Below are 27,031 nucleotides of genomic sequence, written 5' to 3'. Positions count from 1 at the left end.
ACTGTGAGTGAACTCACAAAAAGATATCACTAGACACCTTCACCCTGCTCAACACTATCATAAGTATATTGAGATCACTTCCGGTTTCTGTTTGGGTTCTTGTTGTTAATGCTTTAGTTTTCTAAGTTGTGTATTAATATACTTTTGTTTGTCTCTTGTCTCTTTCGTTGTTTGGCATGGCGTTTTCATTTTATTTTCGACTTAAGAATTTGAAAGACCCTTCGGTATCTTCTGTCTCTCTTTTTGAAGTAGATGCTTTGGATTATCTCCATCTTAACATTTTGTACAAAGATTTTTATTCTTAATGTAGTGTAAGTCAACTGTGAAAAATGTCAATACCCGTCTTGCCCTTAAGGTAGGCTTCCCAAGCATGCGAATAGACGGACAGACAAACAGACTGACGGTTGAAGCGCATATGTGCCTATGAAATTGTTTGCGCGGCTATATGAACATCTTACAACCTATTCATTCTTTGTATTTATTTTTTTGTAGTAATATCACTGCATCTGTTGTAATGAACGTTTTTGGACAATATCGATACTGGTATGGTTAATGATATATATGTAAAGTAATGCGTTTATGCTGGGGTAAAATTGAGGTTTCAATATTAAACCAAGAGAAATAACTGTATAAAAGCTTAAAAAGTGTTTGAATCAATATGAAAACAAATCAGAAATAAAAGGCCGACTTAATTTAAAAAAGAGCAAAAATGATGAAATCATTCATTCTTTACACGTTTATTTTTCGTATTGAACCATTTCTTCCGTTCATATTTATGAAACACCCAATATATCTATTCCATACATCAGAAAAGTCTCACATTTTAAATACTTAGAAACGGTTTATGTTTTTATCTTTATGGTTTGCGTCCCTGGTTAATTGCTTAGCAATCACTTAAAGCAAGCAGATGGTTTGATTAAAGAACAATACTTACAATCGGGATTCGTTAAAATCAGTAACAAATTACTTCTCTCTTTATTGTCTAAAACATATTTACACGAAGCCTCATTAATTTTATATAATCAGTTATATTAACACCTGTCTCTGATGAGAAATATAATTTATAGTTGCTTTGTGTATTACCTGTTTAATAACTTATGAAATACACCTAGTAATTTATAGTAAAGTGACATTTCAATACTGTAGTTGTAATAAACAGACTTGGTTTGAAATAAGCAAATACGGGATGCTGTCCACCAAACTTATTATTATCAACTCCAAACGTATAGATGATAATTATTATCTATATACCATTTACTTTTGATAAATTTATTTTTTTAGGATTAAAATTGTGAACCTTTAACCTTTGCTCTTTTATCCCTTTGGATAAGGTTATTTCTTAGAATATAGATTTACAAAAAATATTATGTAAAATGGTAGTTTCGAATTGGTCATTTTCTAATTATTTCAATTTTCATTACAGAGGAAAGGATATGAATTTGCCTTGGCCATGATCCCATGTAGTCTTCTTCTTTGTTACTTCCATGATTTCTCTATGATACATTACTGCTTTTTAGTCGTTTCAAGATGTCGGAATGTCGCTGAATAAATGCAATTTTTCAACATCTGTATGTTCATCTCTGATATTTAGAAAACAGAGTTTATCCATGCTGATATTTTGTCACGTTGAAGACTAACACTCCTCAAAAAGACAGAACCGTCCGTTGCCAGTTACATTTGTCATAACACCGACCTCACAACAAACAATTTTGAACATCTGGACCATATCACACTGTATGATATAAATTTATCAAGTATTTCGATATTTTAACTGGTCTTTCTTTATAAATAAACCTTAAAGTAGAGCTTCCTCGCGATTTAAACTATTGCCTCTTCATTTAGTAATTCTCCTTTAAGTTTTGAACGGAATAGAAAAATTCCAAACAAAACAGTATTTCCACGCAAGTAGCATGGCAAAATGGCCAAAAAACATGTTGGCGTCAGTCCGTGCAAACATCTATCACTCAGCCAAAATCTACGGCTAACAAGTAAAATGACGGGTATGGATATTGGTGGTCTTTGCTTCAAGCATCAGCAATTATCAGACATATTTGGTACTATATGATGAACAATTTTTAAAACTAATATTCGGTGGGAAAATATCATATTGAACTGCTCGGGACAGTATTTGCAAATAACGTTCGTGTTTCAGACCAATATATTCTTTTTATCAGTGCAATTACCCTATAACATAAATGGTGCTTTTATTTTAAAGATTTAATAGAATTTAAATTTGAGAGCAATTGCATTTCTTACTTTTGAAATGTCTAGCCCCGGCTTTTTCAAGGTTGAAATAAACTGCCGGTAAGTTTTCATGACTAAATGTACATGATAGTAAATGATACACATATTAACTTTTGTTAACTAGTCCAATATTGGATTTTTGATAATGTTTGTTCTAATTGAAAAATAAATATTTCACTTGAACGAATGTCAATTGAATTGTATTTTGAAATTTTGATAACTTTATTAATGTACTTTATTGGTCGCTTAACAATTGCAAATTACCGTTAGGTATTTAAATCTTGATGTTTGATTTACTCAATCGATCTGACTAAATGTATTCAATGAGAATACAGATGTAAAATGAAAATAACACTATATAATCGTTAGAAGTGCTTTTCCGGATCTAGTTTCATCAGCAACGTCCAATCCTAAACATTTGACAGTTTGGACTATATGAACATATAGAAACGTTATGACATATATTACCAAAAAGGTTTATATGCTTATTTCTAGTCAACATCCCAGCAGGTATACCTTTACTTCTATATTGGAGTGGAAATAACATAACAGAAAATACAATGATAAAAAAATCAAAACATTATTGACAAAATACCTATCATCATCAATTTTAAAGAAATTTGAACATTCGAATCCGATTTTAACAACCGAGTATCTACCAAGATGTTTACAATATAGTATAAAATTATCACGACCGATGACAAATATTCTTAACATAAGCTTGTGCTATGTGTTTAAAAGTTGTTCAAGCAGGCGAAGGTCACTGAAAGTACGAATAGTCAAACTGTATAAAAGTGTAACAAAAATACCGTCTTCAAAGGCTAATTTAAAATAAGGAAGTCATAAAAACTGACAAAATCAAACGCTATCAATCAACGGAACAAGTTATAAATAACTGTAATATCGTTTCATACACTTTCAGAAGACAATGGTCTGTTGAACCTGGTTTTAGAGCTAGTTAAACCTTCCACTTGTATGGAATAATGGTTGCATTTCCCAACTCAAAGATTTTAAGTGGAAAAAAAGCACATCGGACGCACAAAATTCCCACAACGTGCTATTTTCATTTATAGGCACTGGGTTGGTATCGGCGCTGGTGGACTTATTCCCCTGATCAGCAAGAAAAAAACATTGTCTGGCAAACCGAAAAGGTATAAACACAATAACATTTTATAAGCAGAAGGTCATTGATTTCATAGCAAATATCAATATATAAGAAAATCAAAATAAAGACATTTTACTTGAAATTTACCGGTACATGGCAAAATTAGCCCAAATTTCGACTTATAATATACCTCAAATGTATTCATTCATGTAACTATACATTGTGAATAAGTCTAAATGTTCATCTCGCTTTCAGCATATTTGATAAAATTGAGAATGGTAATGAGGAATGTGTCAAAGAAACAACAACACGACCAACGAACAGAAAACACCCACCAATGGATCTTCAACACAGCGAAAAAGTCTAGCAGCTATAGACGGGCTCCAACTGGCTCCTGATCATTAATGTATTCAGAGAAATAGACGCCATTCTGAGCTTCGAAACAATAAATGAACCAAAAATTAAAAAGAAAACACACGACGAACAAAGGATAGAGGTTCCCGACTTGGAACAGGCGCAAAAATGTGTCGGGGTTAAACTTGTTTCTGACATCGGACTCGGACTTCTTTAGTATTGAGATCTCATAAAACATGTTTTACCCACTGCATTTTTGCTCCTGTCCCAAGTAAGGGACCTCTGGCCTTTGATAGTCTGTATGATTTTCCTTTTAGTTCATTTATTTATTTCGAAGTTTACTATGACGTCTATTATCACTAAACTAGTACACATTTTTGTTTATGGGCCAGCTGAAGTCCGACTCCGGGTGCGGGATTTTCTCGCTGTGTTGAAAACCCATTGGTGGCTTCCTTCTGTTTTCTTTGACACATTCCCCATTTCCAATCTCAATTTTATTTGCAAGATCTTAACCCTCCCTAACTAATAGAATTATCAGATCAATAACGTTTGTGTATTATGGAAATAGTTTGTGAATGGCATGCGTGATAGTTTCTTTAAAGAAAAAAAGATATTGGTGTATACTGATTTGTTTTATCAACCTCTCAAAATATGCATGCATACAATGAAAGAGAGACAACTGCAAAACTCAAGTCAGTAAATCAAAAGTAAAGGATAGACATATCAATTTCCGTTTATCAAACATTTATTATAGATTGTTTTTGGTGTTAATTGTGTTTTTAGCTAACATTTTAGGTTTTTGGTATTTTTCCTATATAATGTTGGGTTTTTTTGGGGAAATAATGCTGTCTGTTTTTCTTTAAATGCTTTTTTTTTATCTTCCATTCTTCTCTATGTATGAAGGTCTTTACAAATATTTTTAACTAATCACTTTCATATGAATATTGTTGGACTATATATTTATAGGCATTATCAGAATTCTATTGACAAAATGTTTCTTTTCTTAATGAATCAAAAATAAGATAATCAGACAGTTTAACAAGTTCGTTCCCATTACCATAACTGAAGGGATAGAAAAAAAAACTCATCAAGGATACCAGGCTAATAATTTTGTTCGCCAGACATTCGTTTCATCGACAAACGACAGTGACTAATTGAATAAAAAAAAAGTTAAAAAGACTAAATCAAGTACGAATTTGAAAAGCATTGAGGACCCAAAACATTCAAGCAGCTCTTGCATACGGAGCCTAATATATCTCAAAGTTGATACTATATTCCAGGGCTTGTATTTCCAATCATGATTCCTTTGATTTCATTGTGTTATTGTGCTATTGAAAATTGTTGTATTCTTTTCGTGACATTTTTTACCTATTATGTCTGGGTTTTTTTTACACATCGTTGTCATGATAATGGACTTTGATGTGACTGTCATACAAGTGAGAGGTTTGACTAGCTATAAAACTAGGTTTAAAACATCTCTACAAAAGAAAATGCATGTTCTAAGTCAGGAACATGACAGTTGTTATCCATTCATTTGATATGTTTGAGCTTTTGATTTTGCAATTTGATAACAGATTTCAGTGAGTTTACTTTTTGGTAGAGCGTTTGATGCTCACAATAAGATATTTAAAGCTGTTGAAATCATCCATTCTTAAATCTTAACAAACGCTTCCACGAGTTGGTTGATCTTTATGGTACATGTTTCAAAGACGACGACAGATATGAACAAATTGTCTACAATGCCGCCTCCTTTCCCCCAAATAAGACATTACGGTTTGTACTTACATGTGTAACACGACGGGTGCAAATGTAGAGCAGGATCGATCTTCTTACCATTCATGAGCACCAGAATCACCATCTGTTATTTGGTGGGTTCGTTTTACTCAGTCTTTAGTTTTCTATGTTGTGTGTTCTGAGCCGGTTAAAATATTTCAATTTGATATTGGTATCATCTTTATATTATAACACAAAAAGATACAATATATTTTTGTCTTCATATACATTTACTTTCTTAAGAGAAACATTTTATTTTTGTTTTGCCAAATGCATTAGATATATCAGAGGAAGAAGTTACAAAAAGGGCACTAACAAAACATCATGATCAAAACAATAAAACGACAAAAAGACAAACATTCGTCAACACAACACTAAACAGAAAATAACTTTCAACACGAACCCCATTAAAATCCGCCGAGCTGAGCTTAAGTGTCCCGAAAAAAAGTTTATAAGGATATTCCTCGTGTCTCGTTTTGCCATGGCGTTGTCAGTTTATTTTCATTTATGAGTTTGACTGTCCCTCTGGTATCATTCGTCCCTCTTTTGTAATTCAAATAAGGCGAGACGCAATTATTGATGTCACAATCGACAATAAGAGGAAGAGGTTGTGGCTTAAACAAACTTAACAAATATTCCATAATAGTCAACGAAATCGGAATGGTGTCAAATAAACTTTTGAAGGGGTGGATTCAGTTTGATCTGAGACTACTATTATAGTAGTCTCAGGTTTGATCCTTTGGAACTCTGGGCCAGTCGTTTTCCACGTATGCAAATGTTTGTATGAAGTCAGGAGTATGATAGTTCTTTTCTATTCGTTTTATGTGTTTGAACTTTTTATTTTGCCATTTGATATATAACAGACTTTTCATTTGTATTTTCCTTCGGGTATTTTTGTTACGATTCTTTTTTCGAAACTTTCTTGTAAGCAGCAACCTTCTACCAAAGTCATGATAAGAAACACACACGCTTGAAAATTGTATGAACTCCCGTAGATTGCCTAATGGAGGAATAAAAGATCGTACTTTCGAAGAAAAAAAATAAGCATTCGGAATCAATCAAAAGTTTTACTCAAAAAATGACATTATCAAGATGGTATTCCGATGGTGACAAACAGACTAGACTTAATTCACACAGGTGCATCTTATAAGAATAAAAAGAAGCTACCCTTATCGTTAACTTCACGTTCCGCTGCATAGATGAATATGTTCTCTCTGAATAATTCAAATTTTAATGATATGATAAACGCATCTGTCTTCAAACTTGAAATACAGAATACAACAGATACATTTATCTTGACTAACATCGAAAAATTCATAATAAAGGTCGGTTTAAAACAAAACATTAGGACAATAAAGAAGATCAGCTTCTCTATTGTGATCTATCGATTTCTATGTATCAAAATTGCAGTAGCGCCTACAAATTAAATCGAGTAACTTCAAATATTCCACTTGAAACGGCTTTTCAGAGCTTGCATTTACTACCATGATTTCCTTTAAAAATGGATAGCTGCTTATATTTATGCTTTTAAACCAAGAGTTCCAGGCGTTTAATTTATCCCTCCGAAAATTGTATGGACGCCATCACAATTTGGTTGACATTTATGAAACATGTTAAATCTGACACATATGAAGACAAAAATGTTCCAACTATTGGTATAACAATCCCGTCCTCAGATGTGACATACCGAATTTGACTTGTATTTATCTATATGAGCATTACAACGGTTGTAACAATTTTTTTTGGGGTCAGTAGTCTGTAACTAGTTTTGTCAAAAACCATTTAAAAAGTCTGTAATTAGGCAATCAGTTTCTTTCCCCGTGTTTTGCTATATGATTGATAAAGTCGATCGCCGCAGTATAGCCCTCTTTTGAATCCATGTTGCATGGGATAGAGTATGTTTTGTCTGTCACCATTGATAATTACTTGTCCGTTACAATGTGTACCTTGATTTGGAATCAAATGCAGGTAAGTGAAACTAAGACTGCATCAAGTAATCTGTTTCTTATAAGTTAGTAAATAGTGGCGCAAGTTATGTGTTTGAGAAGTGGCATAGACACAGTGGTTGTAAATAAACTCATCATAGATACCAGGATTAATTTTGTATTCACACCTCTCTGCACAATTTTTTTTAATATATTCAATTAACATGGTTAAGCTTATGATCGACCAATTTCTTTTTTTTAACCTTGTAAGATATATCTCGTTTTTCTGCTGTAATTAAGCAGTAACCGACTTCTATTCTGTCTGTTTTCTGTGGTATCTTTGCATTTAATGGCTTTTCAAGTTTGATCTGAAAACAGTCCCATATTTTTGCTTATAACTATTTGGATTTTTAGATCTTCTCTGATGTTTTCCCATTATTCATAGTGATATCTTTGTTCTCTTTTTGGTTTGTTTAGTTGGTATGGTTCTAAACTCTGCAAAGACTATTTCATATAAAAATAAGAAGATGCAGTGTGATGGCCATTGAGATAATTCTCCACAAGAGACCAAATGATACAGAAATTAACAACTAAAGGTCAGATATACCAGGTATTGCTTTGATCAAAAATATTGTTTAGGGCATTCCCCTTTTTGAATTTACCTAGGAATTTCATTTTCTTTTGTATTACTTTGTTATACAGCATGTGCGTTTTACCTTGTCGATACTTTCAAAATCCTTTAAAATTAATTTGATGACATCAGTGTTTTGAAAGCTTATTTTGGATTCTTATCATTAGCAGTATTCATTAAACAATATTTTACATTTGGATGCCTTGTTACTTAACTTTTCTAATGTATACTGTAAATTCAGAAATTATTGAGATGTTTTTATTATTGCAAAAAATGCGACAGGGTTATCATCACAATAATCAAAACTCGTGTATTGAAATTTTTTATATCAATCAAACCAGATTTTTCTCAATATCGCAAAATTAAAAATTGCATTTTAGTCTAAAATGACATAATCACAATAACAAAATTGCATGCAATAATTTCTGAATTTACAGTAATATGACCATAAGTAGTCCTATTTTATTGTATTAATAGATAAAAAAAAACCAACAAAAAATTAAAATTGTACCCAGCATAGACTGTTTATTTCGAGTATCTTAATCATACAATACACAAGTTTATATACTGTAAAAAGAATTTACATAAAAATAATCACAAATCTGTTTCATATTCAATTAATAAAAATATATTTATAATTCCAAACATTTATGTCCTTTCTTACTGAATAATATGACAGTTATATTGCCAATTTTGTTACTCCATGACATTCAAAATTCTCAAATAAAAAATTAAAAACATGTTTTCATAAAAAATCTTAGTTTTAAAGACCATAATTTTGTTACAGAAGTCAGAATGAGGACAAATATAATGAAACTCAAATATGCAACTATTCATTATACAATATATACAGCACCTACAAATCTGCAAAGAGAATCTCAGATGTAAAAAAGAGGTGTCCAGGGGCTGTTCAATTTAAACTGATGTGGTTGGGTAAGAAGAGACTTCACAAATCCCCTAAAAAATAACATGCCCTGTCCATATTCTAGGACCTCATTGGCAGTTTTCTCATGTCATTTCTTGTAATATTTTAATGTTTTTTTTGTTATTAGGAAAAATTGGTGTTGATGGTAGATTTTTAATATTGATCATTAAATTTTATAGGCTTATGATAGTGCTTGGACAAATTGTATAGACACCTTACTTTTGTTGAATACTGTGAATTGCCCTTTCAGTGTTTGTATTTTTTGTTAGTTTTGCCATTGCTTTGCTGTCTCATTGACTATATCCCACATCTTCTGTTACTCATACATTCTAAAAAAAAAATTGTATACATCAAATGGACATACAACTATAAATGAATTCAAATAAAATGTCCTTGTCTCCCACAACCATTTTTATGCAATAGCCATGACAGAGGAACAAGATAATAAGACTCTTTAAATGATGGACAACATATTGAAAACATAGTCCAGATGAGGTAATTGATAATTTTTAAATGCATTATGAAACGTGACTGCAGATCAGATATATCACCAAGTTTACTACCAGTGTGCATCATTCTCTTTCTCCACATTTTAAAATATGACTTTATAAATCAGGCATCACTTAGTAACCACTCTTCTTTGTCTTATGACTCTAGAATGCTTTGCTGTGTTTTTCCTCTTATTGGATGAAGATAGAACACATCTTTCGGGTAAGGATCCATTTGAGACAGGTTTAGTCTTTGTTCTGAAATAAAAAGGAATTACAAGACACAATATTTGAACTTGCACCACTAATATACCTGCAGATATTCTACATTTAGCTACACATTTTTCAGAGGGTTTTAATGCTTTAATTAAGTTGATAGAACCATGACAAATGTAAAAAATTGGGGGCTTGAGCACTTTGATCCCTAAGTTTTTCTTCAAAATTGTCACCAAATGCAGGTTGTTGAATGCTGCAAGTATTTCATGAAAATTCAAGAGGAACAACTTTTCAAGGTACATGTATATGATATATATGATAACTGTATATTCAAAAACAAGAATGTGTCCAAATTACACGGATTCCCCACTCGCACTATCCTTTTCCATGTTCCATGGACCGTGAAATTGGGTAATAATCTAATTTGGTATTAAAATTAGAAAGATTATACTATAGGGAACATATGTACTAAGTTTCAAGTTGATTGGACTTCAATTTTATCAAAAACTACCTTGACCAAAAACTTTAACCTGAAACTCCCACTTTCATTTTCTATGTTTAGTGGACCGTGAAATTGGGGTCAAAAGTCTAATTTGGCTTCAAAATTAAAAAGATTATATCATAAGCAACAAGTTTACTAAGTTTCAAGATGATTGGACTTCAGCTTCACCAAAAACTACCTTGACCAAAAACTTTAACCTGAAACTCCCACTTTCATTTTCTATGTTCAGTGGACCGTGAAATTGGGGTCAAAAGTCTAATTTGGCTTTAAAATTAGAAAGATCATATCATAAGCAACAAGTCTACTAAGTTTCAAGTTGATTGGACTTCAGTTTCATCAAAAACTACCTTGAACAAAAACTTTAATCTGAACGGAGGGACGCACAGACGGACGAACGGATGAACGGACGCACAGACGAAAGGAGCCACAGACCAGAAAACAAAATGTCCCTCTACTATCGTAGGTGGGGCATAATAAAATGTATTCATACAAATAATGTGAGTGGTTGAGTTTTCAATAATTAATACTAGTATTCTGAATTCAATACATATAATTGTATGAGGATTTTTCTTAAATTGCAATAATAAATTATGAAATTTTTTCCTATTTATATTATTTTTAATAATAAATGAATGCAATTATATCTGAATTTACAGAATACTTGTAATTTACAGGATTTCCTTACTGTGTTGAAGACCCATTGGTGGCCTTCCCCTGTTATCTGCTGTTTGATTGGGTTGTTGTCTCTTTGACATATACCCCATTTCCATTCTCAATTTTATCTGAATTTGTACTAGACCAACATACTGAGTCAGATTGTTAACAGCGCACCAAAAATTATGTTACTATACCTAAACACACAACTTTGATGCTGAGCTGACAACTGTGCTTTCATAATGATATGATATGCTGCAGGAAACAAACCAACTATCTCCCAACTCAACCTTAACACCGAATGTCAACTAGACCATAACTTGCAGTCATAAATTTTTTTTGAGTATGATTATGGTACTCATTCATCAACCAATCAAAATACTGGATTTGATATTTTGAACACAAATTTTGTACTCACTCCCAAATACTGAGCAATTTTAATGACAGACAACCCAGATTTTTGATTATCCTTATTCAACAAACTGTGTACGATAACTTCTGTAAATTTTAGTCGATTTATCCCTTTCATAACCTGTCTATTATTTTTATTTAATCAATGTGTTTTTCGTTTGATCTCAGTTCCTTATTGGTCAAAATTTGATTATGAAGTCAAACTTTCTTGCTTTCCTCTGAAATTCCTATGGTGACATGAAAAAAAGGCGACCAAGCCTGATAACAACCTGTAGAAAGAAATAACACATTTGTATGTTGAAAAGAAGGCTCAAGATTGTCTGCATATCAATAAAAAAGCATTAAAAAACAGTTTCAACCACCAAATCTAGTGTAATATGTATCCACTCTCAACATTTAACTTTTAAATATTTAAAATGCTCAGATAGCCTCACATTTTGAATTTGAAAATTTAAATGCCTAGTTTAGATAAATATCATATCACACTCAATGCATTGGTAGACTCTATATATTATTGCTGTACTAACTTAAATAAACTTTATACTCCTGGAAAAAATGGGAAAATTTCTTTCTAAAGTTTCATAATTTTTTTTTAATAGTTCCTTGAAATGGTAGAAAAATGACACATACAATTTGTTGTAACAGCTGACACTGATGTCATGAGAGCTTTACAGATGATTCCATGAAGTTGTGTAGGCAAATGTAATATCTTTGGTTACCTTGCTTGCTAGCTGAACCATGAAGCAATCATTCGGTAAGGTATACGACCCTCCTATCGAAGTCCTAAAGACAGATAGATTGGTTATCTGTCAGACCGTCTACTCTTAAAGGAGTGTAGTTTACCTAATCTAATAATGACTTCACTTTTCAGCTAGCAAGCAAGCTTACCAAAGATACTACCTTAGCCTATACACTCAATGGAATCGGCTGTAAAGAAAGTATGAATGCATCTTAGTCAACTCTGTTTATGTAATAAATATGGGTTCATTTGAATATGAAACATTTTTTGTTGGTGTAACATTGAAATGTTGATACCAATGAAAAATATACACAAAAAAACTAAATTAAATCCACACATACCCTTTTCCTTGTGATTCTTGTTCTTTCTTAATCATAGTCTTGTCAGTAGCTCTTTGTTTCCTACAATAAATGAATGGCAACATACATCGCTTTTTCAGAATTTACTGTGTTCATAGAGCTAATAAGTTTAGAAATGATCCATGTTAACTTATTAGATCCTTTGAATAAACTTTGATTACTTTACCAATCTGTACCTAGCAGGTGCTGGTTCATGTGTGTAGATAACTTATTTAAAGTTTACATTGTAGTAAAATCCTTGTATGTTGTCTTTATACGAAGAACACTGGTGTTTTTATCCAGGGGAAAGATACCAAAAAGCCATTCAAACTCATCACTTCACAGGCTGCCAATTTTAAGTAGTTGTATAATGATACAATTTTAGATAAACTTTTCTCATTATTCAGGGTTGATTGACTTTATATAGATTTTATACTCTTTGGTCCACATTATATATACTATCTATAGTATTTATGACGCCAATTGAACAAGTTATGGGTGATTGGGACATGATGTGACCCTTGAGTAAAAATTACCTTTTAGTTTCAGATTCTTCTACTTCTATTGTTGACTCACTTGCTGTTTTTTGCTTCCTGAAAATATGACAATAAAAAATCTGAAATATCATAAAACGGACGTTACAAAATAATTCAAAACAAGTTCATGTGACGACAACTTCATGGTAAACAACCTTTATTTAAGAAATAATTGATGCAAGCTATACTTTATTGTAGTTTTAACATGGGTAGGTATATTCGTGATTATTTTTACCAGATAGATATTAAAACTACAATAAAGTATAGCTTGCATCAATTACTTCGATTCTGAATAGGACAATTAAGGTAATTTCTATGTCCGATAAGTATAAGTGTAAAGGCGTTTGTGTAGGCTCTTCCATGAACCTTTTTTGTTTGTAAAGAAGGAAATGGCTCGCACTGTGATTTTTCAGAGGGAGGAGTTTGAACAGCCAGCATGAGTCGTATCTAGGTCAAATATGTCAATTTCGGAATGCAACACATTACAGTCATAATAAATGAATAAGTGACATCATGTGCACCATTTAGGAGTTTGAAAGTGTTTTAAAGTTTAGGAAAAATATTAAGTGCATGATAATTTGATAAAATTCATTATTCTGAAGAAGTCAATATATGCATGCGCAAAATTTTATTGGATTTAGAGCATGGGTTTGTTCACAAAGCGAAAGAAGCACGTCATATTAGAACCAAAAGTTCAACCTAACATTGCAAATTTTGAAAAGTGGTCTGACCACCAAAATGTTAGAAAGGACTGACACAATTTTGGTATTTTGTAATAGAAACAATAGAGACCCAGCAGATTTTCTTCAAGTACATGTACCACCATGAATTTTGTTTTAGAAAATTCTGTAAAGAACTCTGTAAAACATTGAATGGATGTACAAAAACAAACACTCTAAACACAATACATTCCTATTATCTAAGCTGAAGTTTGAAAATGCCAATAATTTGATGAAATGTTATTTACGGTCTATACTTGTTGAACTTGTGTGGTTGTGTTGCTGTCTCAACACTCCCAATTTTAACATGCTGCAACCCTTGCTCTAAATTCGAGACATAACATACACAATGAAATGTTTTCAAATCTGAGGTAAAAAATATTATGAATTAGCTTAAAATTTTAAATACCTTTTTAATGAAAACTTTTTCCAACGAATAGCTTTTGCCATACGATTGCTGACTTGATTCTTGATATCACTTGAGCTGTCTAAGTCTGGGAAACTGTTTACCACATCAATAACTGCTTTTCCAAATAACAAATCTTTCTTACTTTTCAGTTCATACTGTTCAATTGTATTGAGGATGTATTTCTGGAAAAAACATTTTTTATATGTTTATTATGCTTGTTCAAATTGTGGTTTAAAAGGTAATATTAAAATTTTACTACAATGTTTTATTCAGAATAAATGTTTTATCTCAGAAAAAAGCTTAAAATATGAATAAAAACAAAAGTCATTACAAAAGCTGGGTTTTTTTTGGTAAGTAATATAAATAATTGAAATATCTTAAAAAAAAAAATCTTATAGGAGTGCTTATAGTCAGATTTGAAGATTCTTTAAATTTAACATAAAACAAGGAATAATTTGAAAGGAAATAGATTTTTTAGTTCTGGTTAGTTAATAAGAAATTTATGATGAAAACTAACCCTTTTTAGGACAGTTAATCATGCAAGAAAGTTAGTTTATTTGTACTGAAATTACAGAGGAATCAACCTGAACTATTTATTAGTTTGGTTTATAGTTTTCATCATAAAAATGAAATAAAATTGAGAATAGAAATGGGGAATGAGTCAAAAAGATAACAACTTAACCAAAGAGCATATAACAGCAGTTTATAATAATAATCACGCATTTCTTCTTTTTTCCAGAACTCAAAATTATTCCAGATTAAAATCACTCCATTTTTTTAGCAGAGTCTTGATAAACCTCTGCTTTTACAGAAAATCTTTATTTTGAAATTTACTTTATTTTGCAACTGTTGTTAAAAATTCATAGAAAATAAACCGATGCAAATGTTATTCTATCTATCATTGACCTATGCAGTCATGTTCATATGTTGTATTTATTTATTCTGAATGAAGATGCGCCCAATTCGTTATATTTACTAGAAAATATCCATTGGTTCGATTCTCTAAAGGAGCAGGTCCGGTAAGGACCGATTTTGGCCTCAAAGGAGTAGGTTCAGTAAGACCCCTTTTTGGCCCCAAAATATAGCAGTTTTACAAAATTGTGAAAATGTAATCTTTTATCTATTTATTGGAAAGAAGAATGCTTCTGCTACACAGATATTAGCTATTTTTTACAATACAATGCACATATATCGAGTTCTTACATCATTAAGTCATGCTAAATTACTGAAATCTTCACAATTTTCGCATTTTAGCTAAATTTTAGACGGTTTCTGTTTCAAATGAAAGTGGCCGCATTCGTGTTCATTCATAATATTGAAATGTAAGTTGTATTTGATGATAATACATAACATATATAAAGGTTGAGGATGAACACGGATGCGGCCACTTTCATTTTTGACAAAAACAATCTAAAAAGTGACGATTTTTTGCATATTTGATAGATTTTTCATATTTAAGCTTGAATTGGAGCATTTTTAATGACTTTATCAGTTAAAATCTTTCACATAAACTAATTGAATCAATTACAATAGACACTTAAGTGTTTAAAAAGTGTCCAAAATCTTTCATTAGATGAACCTGAAATTTGAGGCCAAAATCGGCCCTTACCGGACCTACTCCTTTCAGGTTAATCTGATGAAAGATTTTGACCACTTTTAAACACTTAAGTATCTATTTCATTTGAATCAATTAGTTTATGTGAAAGATTTTAACTCATATAGTCATTAAAAATGATCCGATTCAAGCTCAAATATGAAAAATCTACCATTTATGCCGAAAAATGTCACTTTTCAGATGGTTCTTGTCAAAATTGAAAGTGGCCGCATCCATGTTCATCCTCAACCTTTATATATGTTATTTATTATTATCAAATACAACTTACATTTTAATATTAAGGATGAACACGAATCGGGCTACTTTCGTTTTACACGAAAACTGTCTAAAATTTGACTAAAATGCTAGAATTGTGAAGATTTCAGTAATTTAGCATGACTTAATGGTGCTAGTACCCGACATATGTGCATTGTATTGTCAAAAACAGCCCATATTTATGTAGCAGAAGCATTCCATTCTCCAATAAATAACTAAAAGTTCACATTTTAACAATTTTGTAAAACTGCAATATTATGGGGCCAAAAAGGGATCCTACCGGACCTACTCGTTTGTGTGTAATTTATTTTTATATCTTCATGTTAAAATAGTAATTGTTTAAAGTTAGATATATGTGATGTTCATTCATATTTATATTTATGTATGTCTTGGAAAAGACTTTACTAAGTTGAATAACCAGCTGTGCCATGAGCCCAAGAAACAACCTTCGTCTTGTGTGAGAAGTTTTATGCAATAATCTTACATAGTTTCTGAGAAACGGCAAGACATGTGAAAAAAACAACTTTTTTACAAAAATTCAATTTCTCAAAAACAAAATTTCAAATCATCACCAAAAGATATACAGATCTTTAGATTAATATAACTAAGAAGTGTGTAAAGTTTTAAGCAATAGTCATTAATGGTTTTTAAGATATGATGCAACATGTGAAACCCCCCTCTTTTTAACAAAAACTCAATAGCTCCAAGATAAAATTTTGAATCATCACCAAAAAGTATACAGATCTTAAGATTAATATAACTAAGAAGTGTGTAAAGTTTTAAACAATTATCTTAAATCGTTTATGAGATATGGCACGACATGTGAAAAACCACCCCCCTTTTTTACAAAAAACTCAATTACTCTAAAATAAAATTTTGAATCATCACCAAAAAATATAGATCTTTGAATTAATATAAATAAGAAGTGTGTGAAGTTTAAAGCAATAATCAGAAATAGTTTTTGAGATACAGCGCGACATGACAGGCGTATAAAAACTTGTGGCTGATCAAATTGTCCTTTTTGAACAATAAAATATGTTTAAACTAAACTATGTTCATACCTGCATCACCGAATGGGCTAATGATCCCCTGGTGAAATATTCACTGGTTTCTGACTTCAGTCTAATAAAATCTAGTTCACTAGTCTGTACGGCCACTGATTCACGTTGGGCATAGCAGGCACACGATTTTCCCAACTGATAATTAATACAGCATACACAGTTAAATGGACACATCTGGAAAAAACATGGTTGTTAATAAAAAGGTTTTTTACTTAAATTTGTATCTAAACTACTGATAAACTATTTATTTACTTATCATTTCTTATACGTTTTCTTCAGATGACATAATTCAGATTAACAATGTTTACAACTTTCAGATAGATGTTGAAATTAGTATTTAAGGATTAGCAGTACATTTACTGTATTTGAAAATTTGCAACAGTCAATTTAGGATTTGTCAGCCACAAGGCAAGTCCCAACCATCAACTAAGTACCAAGGAACAGAAGGGTAAGGTTATAGCAATATAGTCTATATAACTTAAATATATTTCCCATATGTCTGATATAAAGCATCTCCTAGAAAATCTAGTAATAGAGGTCAGTCAGTTTTAAAGGTACCAAACCAGATACATAAAAGCATATAAACCTATCTAGCTATAGGGATATACAATGAAGATAAGGTTTTTGTCTGATTTTAATCATTATAAATAATTCAGTTCCAAAAGTTATAAATATTCACACTTTTAACCAAAACAATTAAAAAATAAAAAAATAAACTTTATCCAAAAAATTGTATTACTAGTAATTAAAATTAATCACCAAAGTTTAATCAGGATATGTCTTTAGGTATATAGAACCACTAATTCGGGACCGATTGGAAAGAACATACAAGAAAGTAGTACATATTTTAAACAAAATAGTTCCTACGCATAGCTATATCTTTGTCAATAGTGGGAATATTTAGGTAGCTTTTGTATCAAATGAAAGCTTGGTGAATTGGGATCACTGTAGAACCCTTGTTGAAAGTTTTACTTGAATAATAAAGAAGTATATGAAATTTTAATAGGAGGGCACATTTGGCCTGTTGTTCAGATCAGAAGTTCCTGTTTTTGTACTATCAAACTTCGGGGAACCAGTTAGCTCTAATATGCAATTAAAGGTATGTTGATTCTTTCAGCACAAGTCAAGGTAAGGTACAGTTTTGATATGAAATAACTGCCACTTTATTTGAACTTTTAATAAGACAAAGTAGCCATTAATGCTTGAAATTGAAAAATTTAACATAGAAACCATAGGGGCTATGTATTAGTGGTTTTATACCTTTACACATGTAAAAGAAGGATTATTTTTATTATTATTATTTCTCTATAACCAACTACCACATTTTGGTACGCATAATTTCAGATTTTTTTGAGAGATTTTGTTTGTTAATCAGCTAATGATTATGGTGACAAATATGTTGTTCAGTCCTCGTCATTATGATACTGGATACCCTTTTATTTTTGCTTAAAGCACATATAACGACTAAGATCAATGGAAAACTTAAAGGTGTTCTCATGAAAACATTTCAATTTCAATGAGCATTTGTTCATTAAATATATATTTAACTGGTAAAATAAATGATACTTTTTGCTTTTCTTTTTTTTCTTCACACATGTGCAGTTATTCAACTGATCTCCAAACTAGACAATTGACATTATTTTTTTATCATTGAAACATAGGTATGAAAGGTTAGAATTGAAAGCCCTTTCTTAATAGAAAGCAGGTATAATTTTTGCTGTAATACATTATACCTTACCACAGGATAGATAAATCTTTGGTAACAGACTGTTTATTCTTTTCTTGACATAATACATGTTGTACTTACAATTACCCGTCTACTGTAATCTGAGGCTTCCTCCTGCTCAATGTAGGGATTATAAGGTGCACCATTTACAGCAGGAATGGCATTTTCATTGGAACCTGATATATTGGTAGATGACAGATAGAAATTATTACAGAATATTTCTAAAAAAATACACAATGCAACAAGAAATACATAAAAGGGGTTGTCAAGTTTAATAGTTATTACTCTGTCTTGATGGTAAAAATTAATGTATTGGGTAACCAGGATTTTGTGTCTTTGAAATTGTAGTATCATAAATTTATTGATCAGAACAATGTTGAAAAATGAAAAAAACAGATTTTTAATTTTGCTTTGGATGATGTCTTTTTGGTCACGAAGAGGCTTCTATTAAAGATTTGTAATATTCCATGAAGATTAGACAAAGTTCATGATATGTCTATTATGTTCATTAATCAAGACTGAATTAACATGATTATGGCAGAAAAGGGAAGCCATAAAAATGTGTCATTAATCTCATTATGGAGAAAAGGGTTACTGTATATCTGCATTTGAAGATCTTAAAAACAACTATTTTTCACAAACTAAATCCAAAAAATTTCTAATGAGAAAGGTAAATTTAACCTCCAATTTGTCTGTAGGTATATAGACTGCAACAAAGTCTGATAGCAAATATATAATTGACTCAATACAAAATGTATTGTACAATTTGTACATGTACATCAAAACTAGAAGAAAATACAAAAATGTAAGTGTTTTGACCTTCCCTCTTTCCAATTTTTTTGTTCAGGAAAAGAGAAAAGCAGGGCCACATCTGCCTATGATCACTATTTTTAGCATAATGAGTTTTTGTGGTATAAAATTGCACTGTTTTATAACATGTATAATCAACATGTATGTATCACTAAGTTACCTTCCTTTGTATTGTTCTTTTTTGAAAGTCTCCTGGCGGCTGTTGTTCTTTTTTCATCATTATCCAACAACATTTCTTGTGCATCAGACTGAAAGTTGGTAACAGGTTTACAAGCACTGGAGCTTTTCCTTCTTGACATCTTACGTATTAACCCAATGCCTGTCTGTTTTGGTTTGGTTGTTGCTATATCTTAAAAATAAAATTAAACAAAACTTTTTAATTTAATAATCTGTATATATAACCTTTAACACCAAGGTATGTCTCACTCTGGCCTGCATTCAGAGGAATCTTTATTTTTTCTTGTGTCTCAATTTACTATACCGAGTGTTCATATAAATCTTAGCTTGTGTACCAATGTACATGGATTTGTTCTTTCTTCTTCAGTTGTACAACATGTACATGTACAACACTACTAGATACTGAAAATTATTTGTCGTTGCCCATGTAAATTTATCTTGTCATGCTTGTATAAAATATATTTGGCAATTTGTGTGCATATATAAACAAGTTCAAATAATTATAACGTCTGAAAGGCTATTATATTTTTTTGCTTTGACCCGGCACCTCACAGCTGTATTAAAGGCGTCAAAGCAAAAAAATATAATATCCTTTCAAGACGTCCTAATTATTTGGACTAATACATGTACAATACAAAAAACAAAAACAGAAGTGATTGTTGGTAAAGATGGACCACAAATTTCAATGGTCAAAATAGTACACATTTTCTATTACAATTATCATGTAGCTGCGGAACCGCAGCTATAAGTTTCTAATGCTTTTTTTTTCACTATTTGCAGACCGTCCCCGAATAGTAAAACCAAAGTGATGGAAATCACTCATGGAAAGATTAGAAGAGTAGTTTGAACAAAGTCGGGAAAAATGAACATTAATAAAGCACTATGCTGAAAATTGCTTTTCCAGTATTAGGATAAAATGAGCTCAAATTAAATAATATAGGTCTCTTAATTTGCACAATTTTATTTAAACTGCAGTTTATATCTTATCCAAATAATGTTGCCTGTTCTGAACATGTTTAAAAAAAAAACAAAAAAAAACTACAAATCAAAAATTCTTCTAATAAATGTTACCAGCTATCCTTGTGAGACATAAAATCTTGACCAACAGCTAAAACAAAGGGCATTTTGTAAGTTGGAACAGAGGTTATATGACATTGAAGATTAAAATTTGTAGAGTGCCTTTTGATCAATTTTTAAAGCATTTTTCAACACAGGGCATTGAATATGTACTTTTTCAACGTAAAAAAATTAAAAAACTTATTTTATTGAAATGTGGATTCTTTCTTGATTGCAAAAATATAAATTCACTTCTAATAAAAATTCAAATGACTAAAATAGACATAATGATTAAACTAATAATTAAAAATAATTAATTGTTATAATTAAAAGTTTTAAAATTTTAAAACTGTTTCAAGCCAATTTCTGATAAAAACAAGAATGTGTCCCCAGGGCCAAAATTAAAAATATGTTTGTTTCCCCTCTCCTCACCCGGGTCAAAAATAAGCCCCTGGGTCAAAAAATTATTTTCCACAAAAAAATTGTAATTATTTTTTTCCTGAAAATAATTTGTTTCCATTTATGGAAAGTGCTTGAAAGCAGAAGGATTGATAATCTAAATAAATACACTCAAATTGAGCACAAACAACTGATAAGTAGCCTGGACTGGACAAGTCAAACCATTCATGTGACCATGCTATGACAATCACATCCAGTTAAAAAAAAAAAAAAAAAAAGAACCTGCCTTCCTGGTCTGTTTACAAAGGGTAGACCCGGGGGAGGGGAATCAGACATTCTTTTAAATGTGGCCCAGTACACGGATGCCCCACTCACACTTTTAATGGACCTTGAAATTGTGGTAAAAACTCTAGTTTGGTATTAAAATAAGAAAGATCATATCATAGGGAACATGTGTACTAAGTTTCAAGTTGATTGGACTTTAATTCATCAAAAATTACCATGACCAAAAACTGTAACCTGAAGCGGGACAGCCGTACAGAAGGACGGACGAACGGACGCACAGACCAGAAAACATAATGCCCCTCTACTATCGTAGGTGGGGCATAAAAAAGTGAACTAATCTAAATTGTTGATTAATTACAGATGATTATTGGAAATTTATCAAGTAAACTATAGGCCTTACTTGAATACCTTTTATATATTCATATTTCACTTTTTTTTTTAAATATCTTGTTAATCCATTAATCTTTTATCTTTCAGATATAATTTACAGAATCACTTTATGTAATGTAGATCAAAACTTATAGGCAATGAATAAATCTATCATCCTTCTATATATCAAACATCTAAACATCTAATATATCTTATCAAACATCTAATATATACATTTGTGTATTCAATTATGAGGTCAAATATTTGTATATTAAGATGTAATGTATATTGCTGGGTCTGTATAATTATGTACATGTAAGTCTGAGATTGATAAATAATGTGGTCAATTTGATTGACAGTTAGGAGGTGGGACATTGTAATTAAAGGTATACCTTGTCTCTGGTTGTTTAGTGATAATGACAGTTGTCAATCAAACTAGTATTGTATCAATACCAAATTACCTAATCAAAATGTTTTTAAAAAAAACCTGCACATCAACACACCTTAATGACATACATTCTTGAATGAACTGCTCCAATAATATACTATTTTTTTCAGTTTATATGTGTATTATGTGCACATACATGAGAACCATGATAGGGAATTATATTTCAGTGTGAATACATTTAGTAACAGTAGCTAACATGTCGTGTTGTTAGGGAGGCCAGCGCCTTAGTAAAGATTTAGAACAAGTTATAATCTTTCCGAAAATAGCATAAGAGCTACGGTTCAGTAGCTTATTTATTTGTATGTAGCATGGCCATCTACTGGTATATAGACCACAGGGGTTTGTTACAATTTCCCGGGTTTACTAACCATACAAACCCCGAAAAAATTACTGATTTTTTCCAAGGGTGGTAAAGGGTTATTTCCGTGCAATGTGATCGCAGTTTTTATTTCACGTTCAACATGTTTTTACTTTTTTTTATTTGACGTTCGGTCGTGCAAGACATGTGCCTCGTTCAACATGTTCTGTTTATTTAATTTTACGATCATCGTGATTTCAAATGCTTTTTTTTTTCCAGTAATGTCAGTATTTTTCAAATAAATTTCAGACATAAAGCAGGGATTATCAAGAAAAAAATGATTGAATTTTGTTTTTTGATAAGACAGAAAGGCCTATGATTTTGTTCCTTTATTTGCATTTTAAAAGTTCAGAAATAGGGATTATTAAGTAAAACAGAAAGTTTATATATACAAGAGGACAGTGAATCAGTCACAAAAGGTTCACATCAAATCTTTATTTTTCGTGCAACATTCATGACAGAAACTATTTCACGTTGAACATGAAATGATGTTTATTTCCTGTTTTTTCCCGTGCATGCACCCCCCTTTACCACTCTCTTTTCCGCACATGTGTGTATAGTCTATAGACTTTGGCAAAACCAAGACATGAAGCATCCACTAAAAATATAATTTAATGTATCATTGCATGACAGACTGATAAAAAGGGTGTTTGATTATATAAAAAAGAATATGTGGTATGATTGCCTATGACTATGAGACAACTCTCCACAAGAGACCAAATCAAATGACACAGAAATTACAATTCTATAAGGTCACCATTTCGTTTACAGTTTCATGATTTGTAAGGTATGCACAATTTTGTCTTAACATCCAAATTAATATCATTTTGTTGTATTTGTTTAAAAGAATTTGACTGTGTTTAAAAATACCTATTTTAAAAATACCCGCGTGTTTCATGTCCCTCGTCCTATTTCCTAACATATTGATTAAATAACAAATAATTTGATTGGTCAGGGATAAACAAGTACTATTTTTCAAAAAGCTTGTCTGACTTAGACCAGTGGCGGATCCAGCCATTTAAAAAAAGGGGGGGGGGTCCCAACCCAGAGTAAAGGGGGGGGGGGGGGGGGGGGTTCCAACTATATGCTCCCATTCAAATGCATTGATCGGCCAAAAAAAAAGGGGGGTTCCAACCCCCGGAACCCCCCCCTGGATCCGCCACTGTAGACAATTATACATATGTCTCTGTTAATATGTAGGGGCGAGTTTATTTATCTACTCTATACTTACTCTGGTTATGTTAATCCCTGTGCGCGCGCAGTCTTTTACGTGAACGGAAAACTCGATACTAGAGTAACTCTCAACATGGAGGACGAAGTTGACAACAACATGCAATGTTTCATGTTCATACAGAATATGACGGGCCTAGAAAATCTAGCAATGGCTAGACACACGCAACTGAATAATTTAGCTATAACAATAGCAGCATTGCTCCGTAGACCCCATGTTCCACGGATTACATGCTACGCAGAAACAGTTATTCCAACATTTGCTCCTGTTGATTTTCAATCTCATTTTAGGATCAGCGCAGAAACATTCGAACAAATATTAGATGTTTTAAAAAACGATCTCGTACCAGATATTGAGAGAGGGAAGGAGCCCATTGCACCAGACAAAAAACTTCTTATATTTTTATGTTATATGGCAAATATGGAGTCACATCGTGAAATTGGACACTATTTTGGTGTATGCAAGGCTTCAGTTTTTAACGTAATCAAGACAGTTGTAAATGCTATTTATAGATTATCGTTGATCATCTCAACGAGATTGATTTTCTCGCTTGAGCTGGTACAGCGAAAGTGAGAAAAGCAATCGAGTTGAGATGACCAATGATAATCTGTTTATCGCTATTTTAACTATGACGACGTTGTCAATTTCATGTCAATTTCGTTAGCAACGCCACGTGGCCTCCTTAGTTTCTAGCGATAATTTTTCCATCTCCAGCGAGAAGCATGATATGAAAATTATCACAAAAAAAGTTCAAAAGAAAAATGCAAAAAATAGCGATAAATTAAATAATCTCTGTTACGTAAGTTATCAGTCTAACTACAGACTAAGTATAGCTAGTCATAATAAGTAGATCTATATTATTGTCTAACCAAATTAAATGTACAGTGCTTATATAAATTTCTTTATCAAAAATACAATTTATATCGATGGCTCAGTAGAAAGCTTCAAACTTCAAGAAAAATGTTAAAAAAACACCATTTTACTTTGAGCATTATCATTTGCTTATTCTATTCTATCTCCCCGAGTTTTAGAGGATGCAACACACGGTTGTTCAGCTGCTAATCCCCGCCATCCGAAAACAGACTATAGATTAAAAGGGATATTTTTTTTTTTGAAAATATAAAATACCACATACGTATTTCAAGGAGTTACCTATCAATCGGAAGCATCTGGACCAAATAGTTAGGAAAATAGAGAACCAAAAAAAAAGCTTTTATAAAAGAAGGACTCATAACCAAATATATCGAAATAGGAAGCCAATTCCAAGCACTTAGGACATCTACCGTTTACAATCAATGACTTTTCTGGGACCGGTGGCAACATACCACTCCCTTTCACAAACAGATAAATGTGGTATTAGGGTTAAAAATTGTATAAGTTCAAAAATTAAATAGTTATGTATGCTACTAGTATTACATATGTATTATAAAATAAAATTCTATTTATCTCTCTCTTCAGTTGATCAAGTGGCCAAATCTCCAAGAACAGGATAGCATAAGTAGAGAATTTCAGCTGAAAAGTGGAATGGTGGGAATCATTGGTGCAATGGACTGCAGTCATATTCGCCTAGCATCATGTCCAAAGGGGGATTCAGACTACAATCGAAAAGGCTTTCCGTCCATGCAGTTGCAGGTAATATCATATATGTGCATCATGTTAGATTTTACCATTTACCTAGAATTTCGATTAGGTGATGTGCAATTTGAATACCAATGAAAATTATTTAAGGTGACTGAAACATAATTTAACTTAACCCCATATTTTTTTCAAATCTTACTGCATGTATTAGTGTTTACAATGTGATGAAAAATTCAGAAGCTGTCATGAATTTGTCCGAACTGGGACTCAACTTTGTTTGGAGAAAAGTATTTTTTCTAGTATAACAATTTGCAATTCACACGGCGTTTTTAGGTTTTAATGTATTGTGATAAACGAATGTGGCACACATCAACTGAACGTATTACCTAGTCTTATTCAATTCTCATTCCTATTTTCAGGCTGTTGTGGATCATAATCTTATGTTCCGTGATGTATACGCAGGATGGCCAGGCTGTACACATGATGCCCGAGTTTTTAGAAACTCCTCATTATCAGACAGGGCAGAAAATGGGAGAATATTTGGTTGCAACAAATTCCTGATTGCTGACAGTGCATATCCAGTTAAACCCTATTTAATACCTCCATTTAAAGATAATGGACACCTTTCAAACTTGCAAAAGAAGTTCAACAAGGTTATTTCATCTGCAAGACAAGTAGTTGAAAGGGCATTTGGCCTTTTAAAGGGTCGCTTCAGGCGTCTCCGAGAAGTTACGTCACATGAACCTTCAGCAATTGTTGGTATTATTGTATGTGGATGTATACTTCATAATTTGACAATAATTAACCACGAGGACAATTTATTGATGACAATCAAGATGGTCACCCCAATGGATTTCAAAATATTTTCAGAAATGATAATGCTGGAGTTAGAGTAAGGGAAAATCTTATGAGAACACTAGCATAAGTTTTCTGTGAGACAATATGGGTTAAAATGTAGAGTTCATTCAGAATGGCATTAGAAAGTGTTTTTGATTCTGTACGATCATTTTTGAAAATTAATTTTCAAAAAGAAGACAAGCGCTCAAGAACTGTCTCTATAAAATGTGACCTTGATGTTTGACAAACATAATAATTATAGTAGATATCCCTTTTGTGACTGAAGCTTTTTTCTGTGCATTTATAATGAAAATCCATCCAGGCAAACTTCTTTTTTTTTAAAAGTTTATTCTGTAAAAACATCTTCAATTTTTATCTCATTTTGGAAATGGTGACCTCTGTGGATAGAAATTTGGAGAGGGTATTTGTAGTACCTGTATTACCACCATATCTTCTTTTTAATAAACCAAATGACCTCTGACCTACAAGTCAATACATTTCTGTGTTCTTGTCTCTTAGACATTTCATACTGATCATTTATGCAACTTACATGGATTATATATTTATATATATATATATCTTATAATTTTCAAGAATAACACAGTAATCATGGAAATGTTTAATCAACAAAATGGAAAAAAACACATTTTAACAGTACATAAACATATCTAAAACAAAAGTAAAAATTATAACAAAACTTAAATATCCTGATTTTATCAACAATTTCTGCACAACCTCATCTCACCTGCAAATCAAAAATTAACCCAGCCCATATATATCTGTGAGGATCTGAATTTGGTTAAACAAATTTATCAAAGTTTACAAAACTTAAGCATAGTTAACATTAAAATAATCGC

General features: G+C 31.7%; 1 protein-coding gene and 1 pseudogene across 2 annotated transcripts; one reads left to right on the top strand and one right to left on the bottom strand.

Annotated features, from left to right (window-relative positions):
- Positions 1–8,531: 8,531 nt before the first annotated feature.
- Positions 8,532–23,465, bottom strand: LOC139481151 (uncharacterized). 2 transcript variants are annotated; one of them, XM_071264285.1, is made up of 8 exons: positions 23,399–23,465; positions 19,597–19,785; positions 18,708–18,802; positions 16,901–17,074; positions 13,970–14,151; positions 12,842–12,898; positions 12,309–12,368; positions 8,532–9,703 (listed from the first exon to the last, which is right to left on the bottom strand). In XM_071264285.1, exons 1-8 carry the CDS (start codon positions 23,448–23,450, stop codon positions 9,577–9,579), a joined length of 936 nt encoding a protein of 311 aa, XP_071120386.1. In that variant the 5' UTR covers positions 23,451–23,465; the 3' UTR covers positions 8,532–9,576. The 2 variants fall into 2 exon arrangements, with proteins under 2 accessions (XP_071120386.1, XP_071120387.1); XM_071264286.1 differs by lacking the exon at positions 23,399–23,465 and adding an exon at positions 23,286–23,305.
- A 1,672-nt stretch (positions 23,466–25,137) lies between these two features.
- On the top strand, positions 25,138–26,671 carry LOC139482829 (uncharacterized; annotated as a pseudogene).
- Positions 26,672–27,031: the final 360 nt, after the last annotated feature.

This window comes from Mytilus edulis, chromosome 7 (genome assembly GCF_963676685.1).
Source record: "Mytilus edulis chromosome 7, xbMytEdul2.2, whole genome shotgun sequence".
In the NCBI taxonomy this organism is placed as follows: Eukaryota; Metazoa; Mollusca; class Bivalvia; order Mytilida; family Mytilidae; genus Mytilus; species Mytilus edulis.
The sequence above is the reverse complement of the archived record's forward strand: the minus strand, read 5'-3'. Positions and strand labels throughout refer to the sequence as shown.

Coding starts and splice junctions, on each gene's coding strand:
- LOC139481151 (XM_071264285.1), bottom strand. CDS start 23,450: ATGTTAGGAAATAGGACGAGGGACATGAAACACGCGGGTATTTTTAAA. Junction 18,803..19,596: donor AAAGAACAATACAAAGGAAG/GTAACTTAGTGA, acceptor CCAATATATCAG/GTTCCAATGAAAATGCCATT. Junction 14,152..16,900: donor TAGCCCATTCGGTGATGCAG/GTATGAACATAG, acceptor TGTTTTTTCCAG/AAATACATCCTCAATACAAT.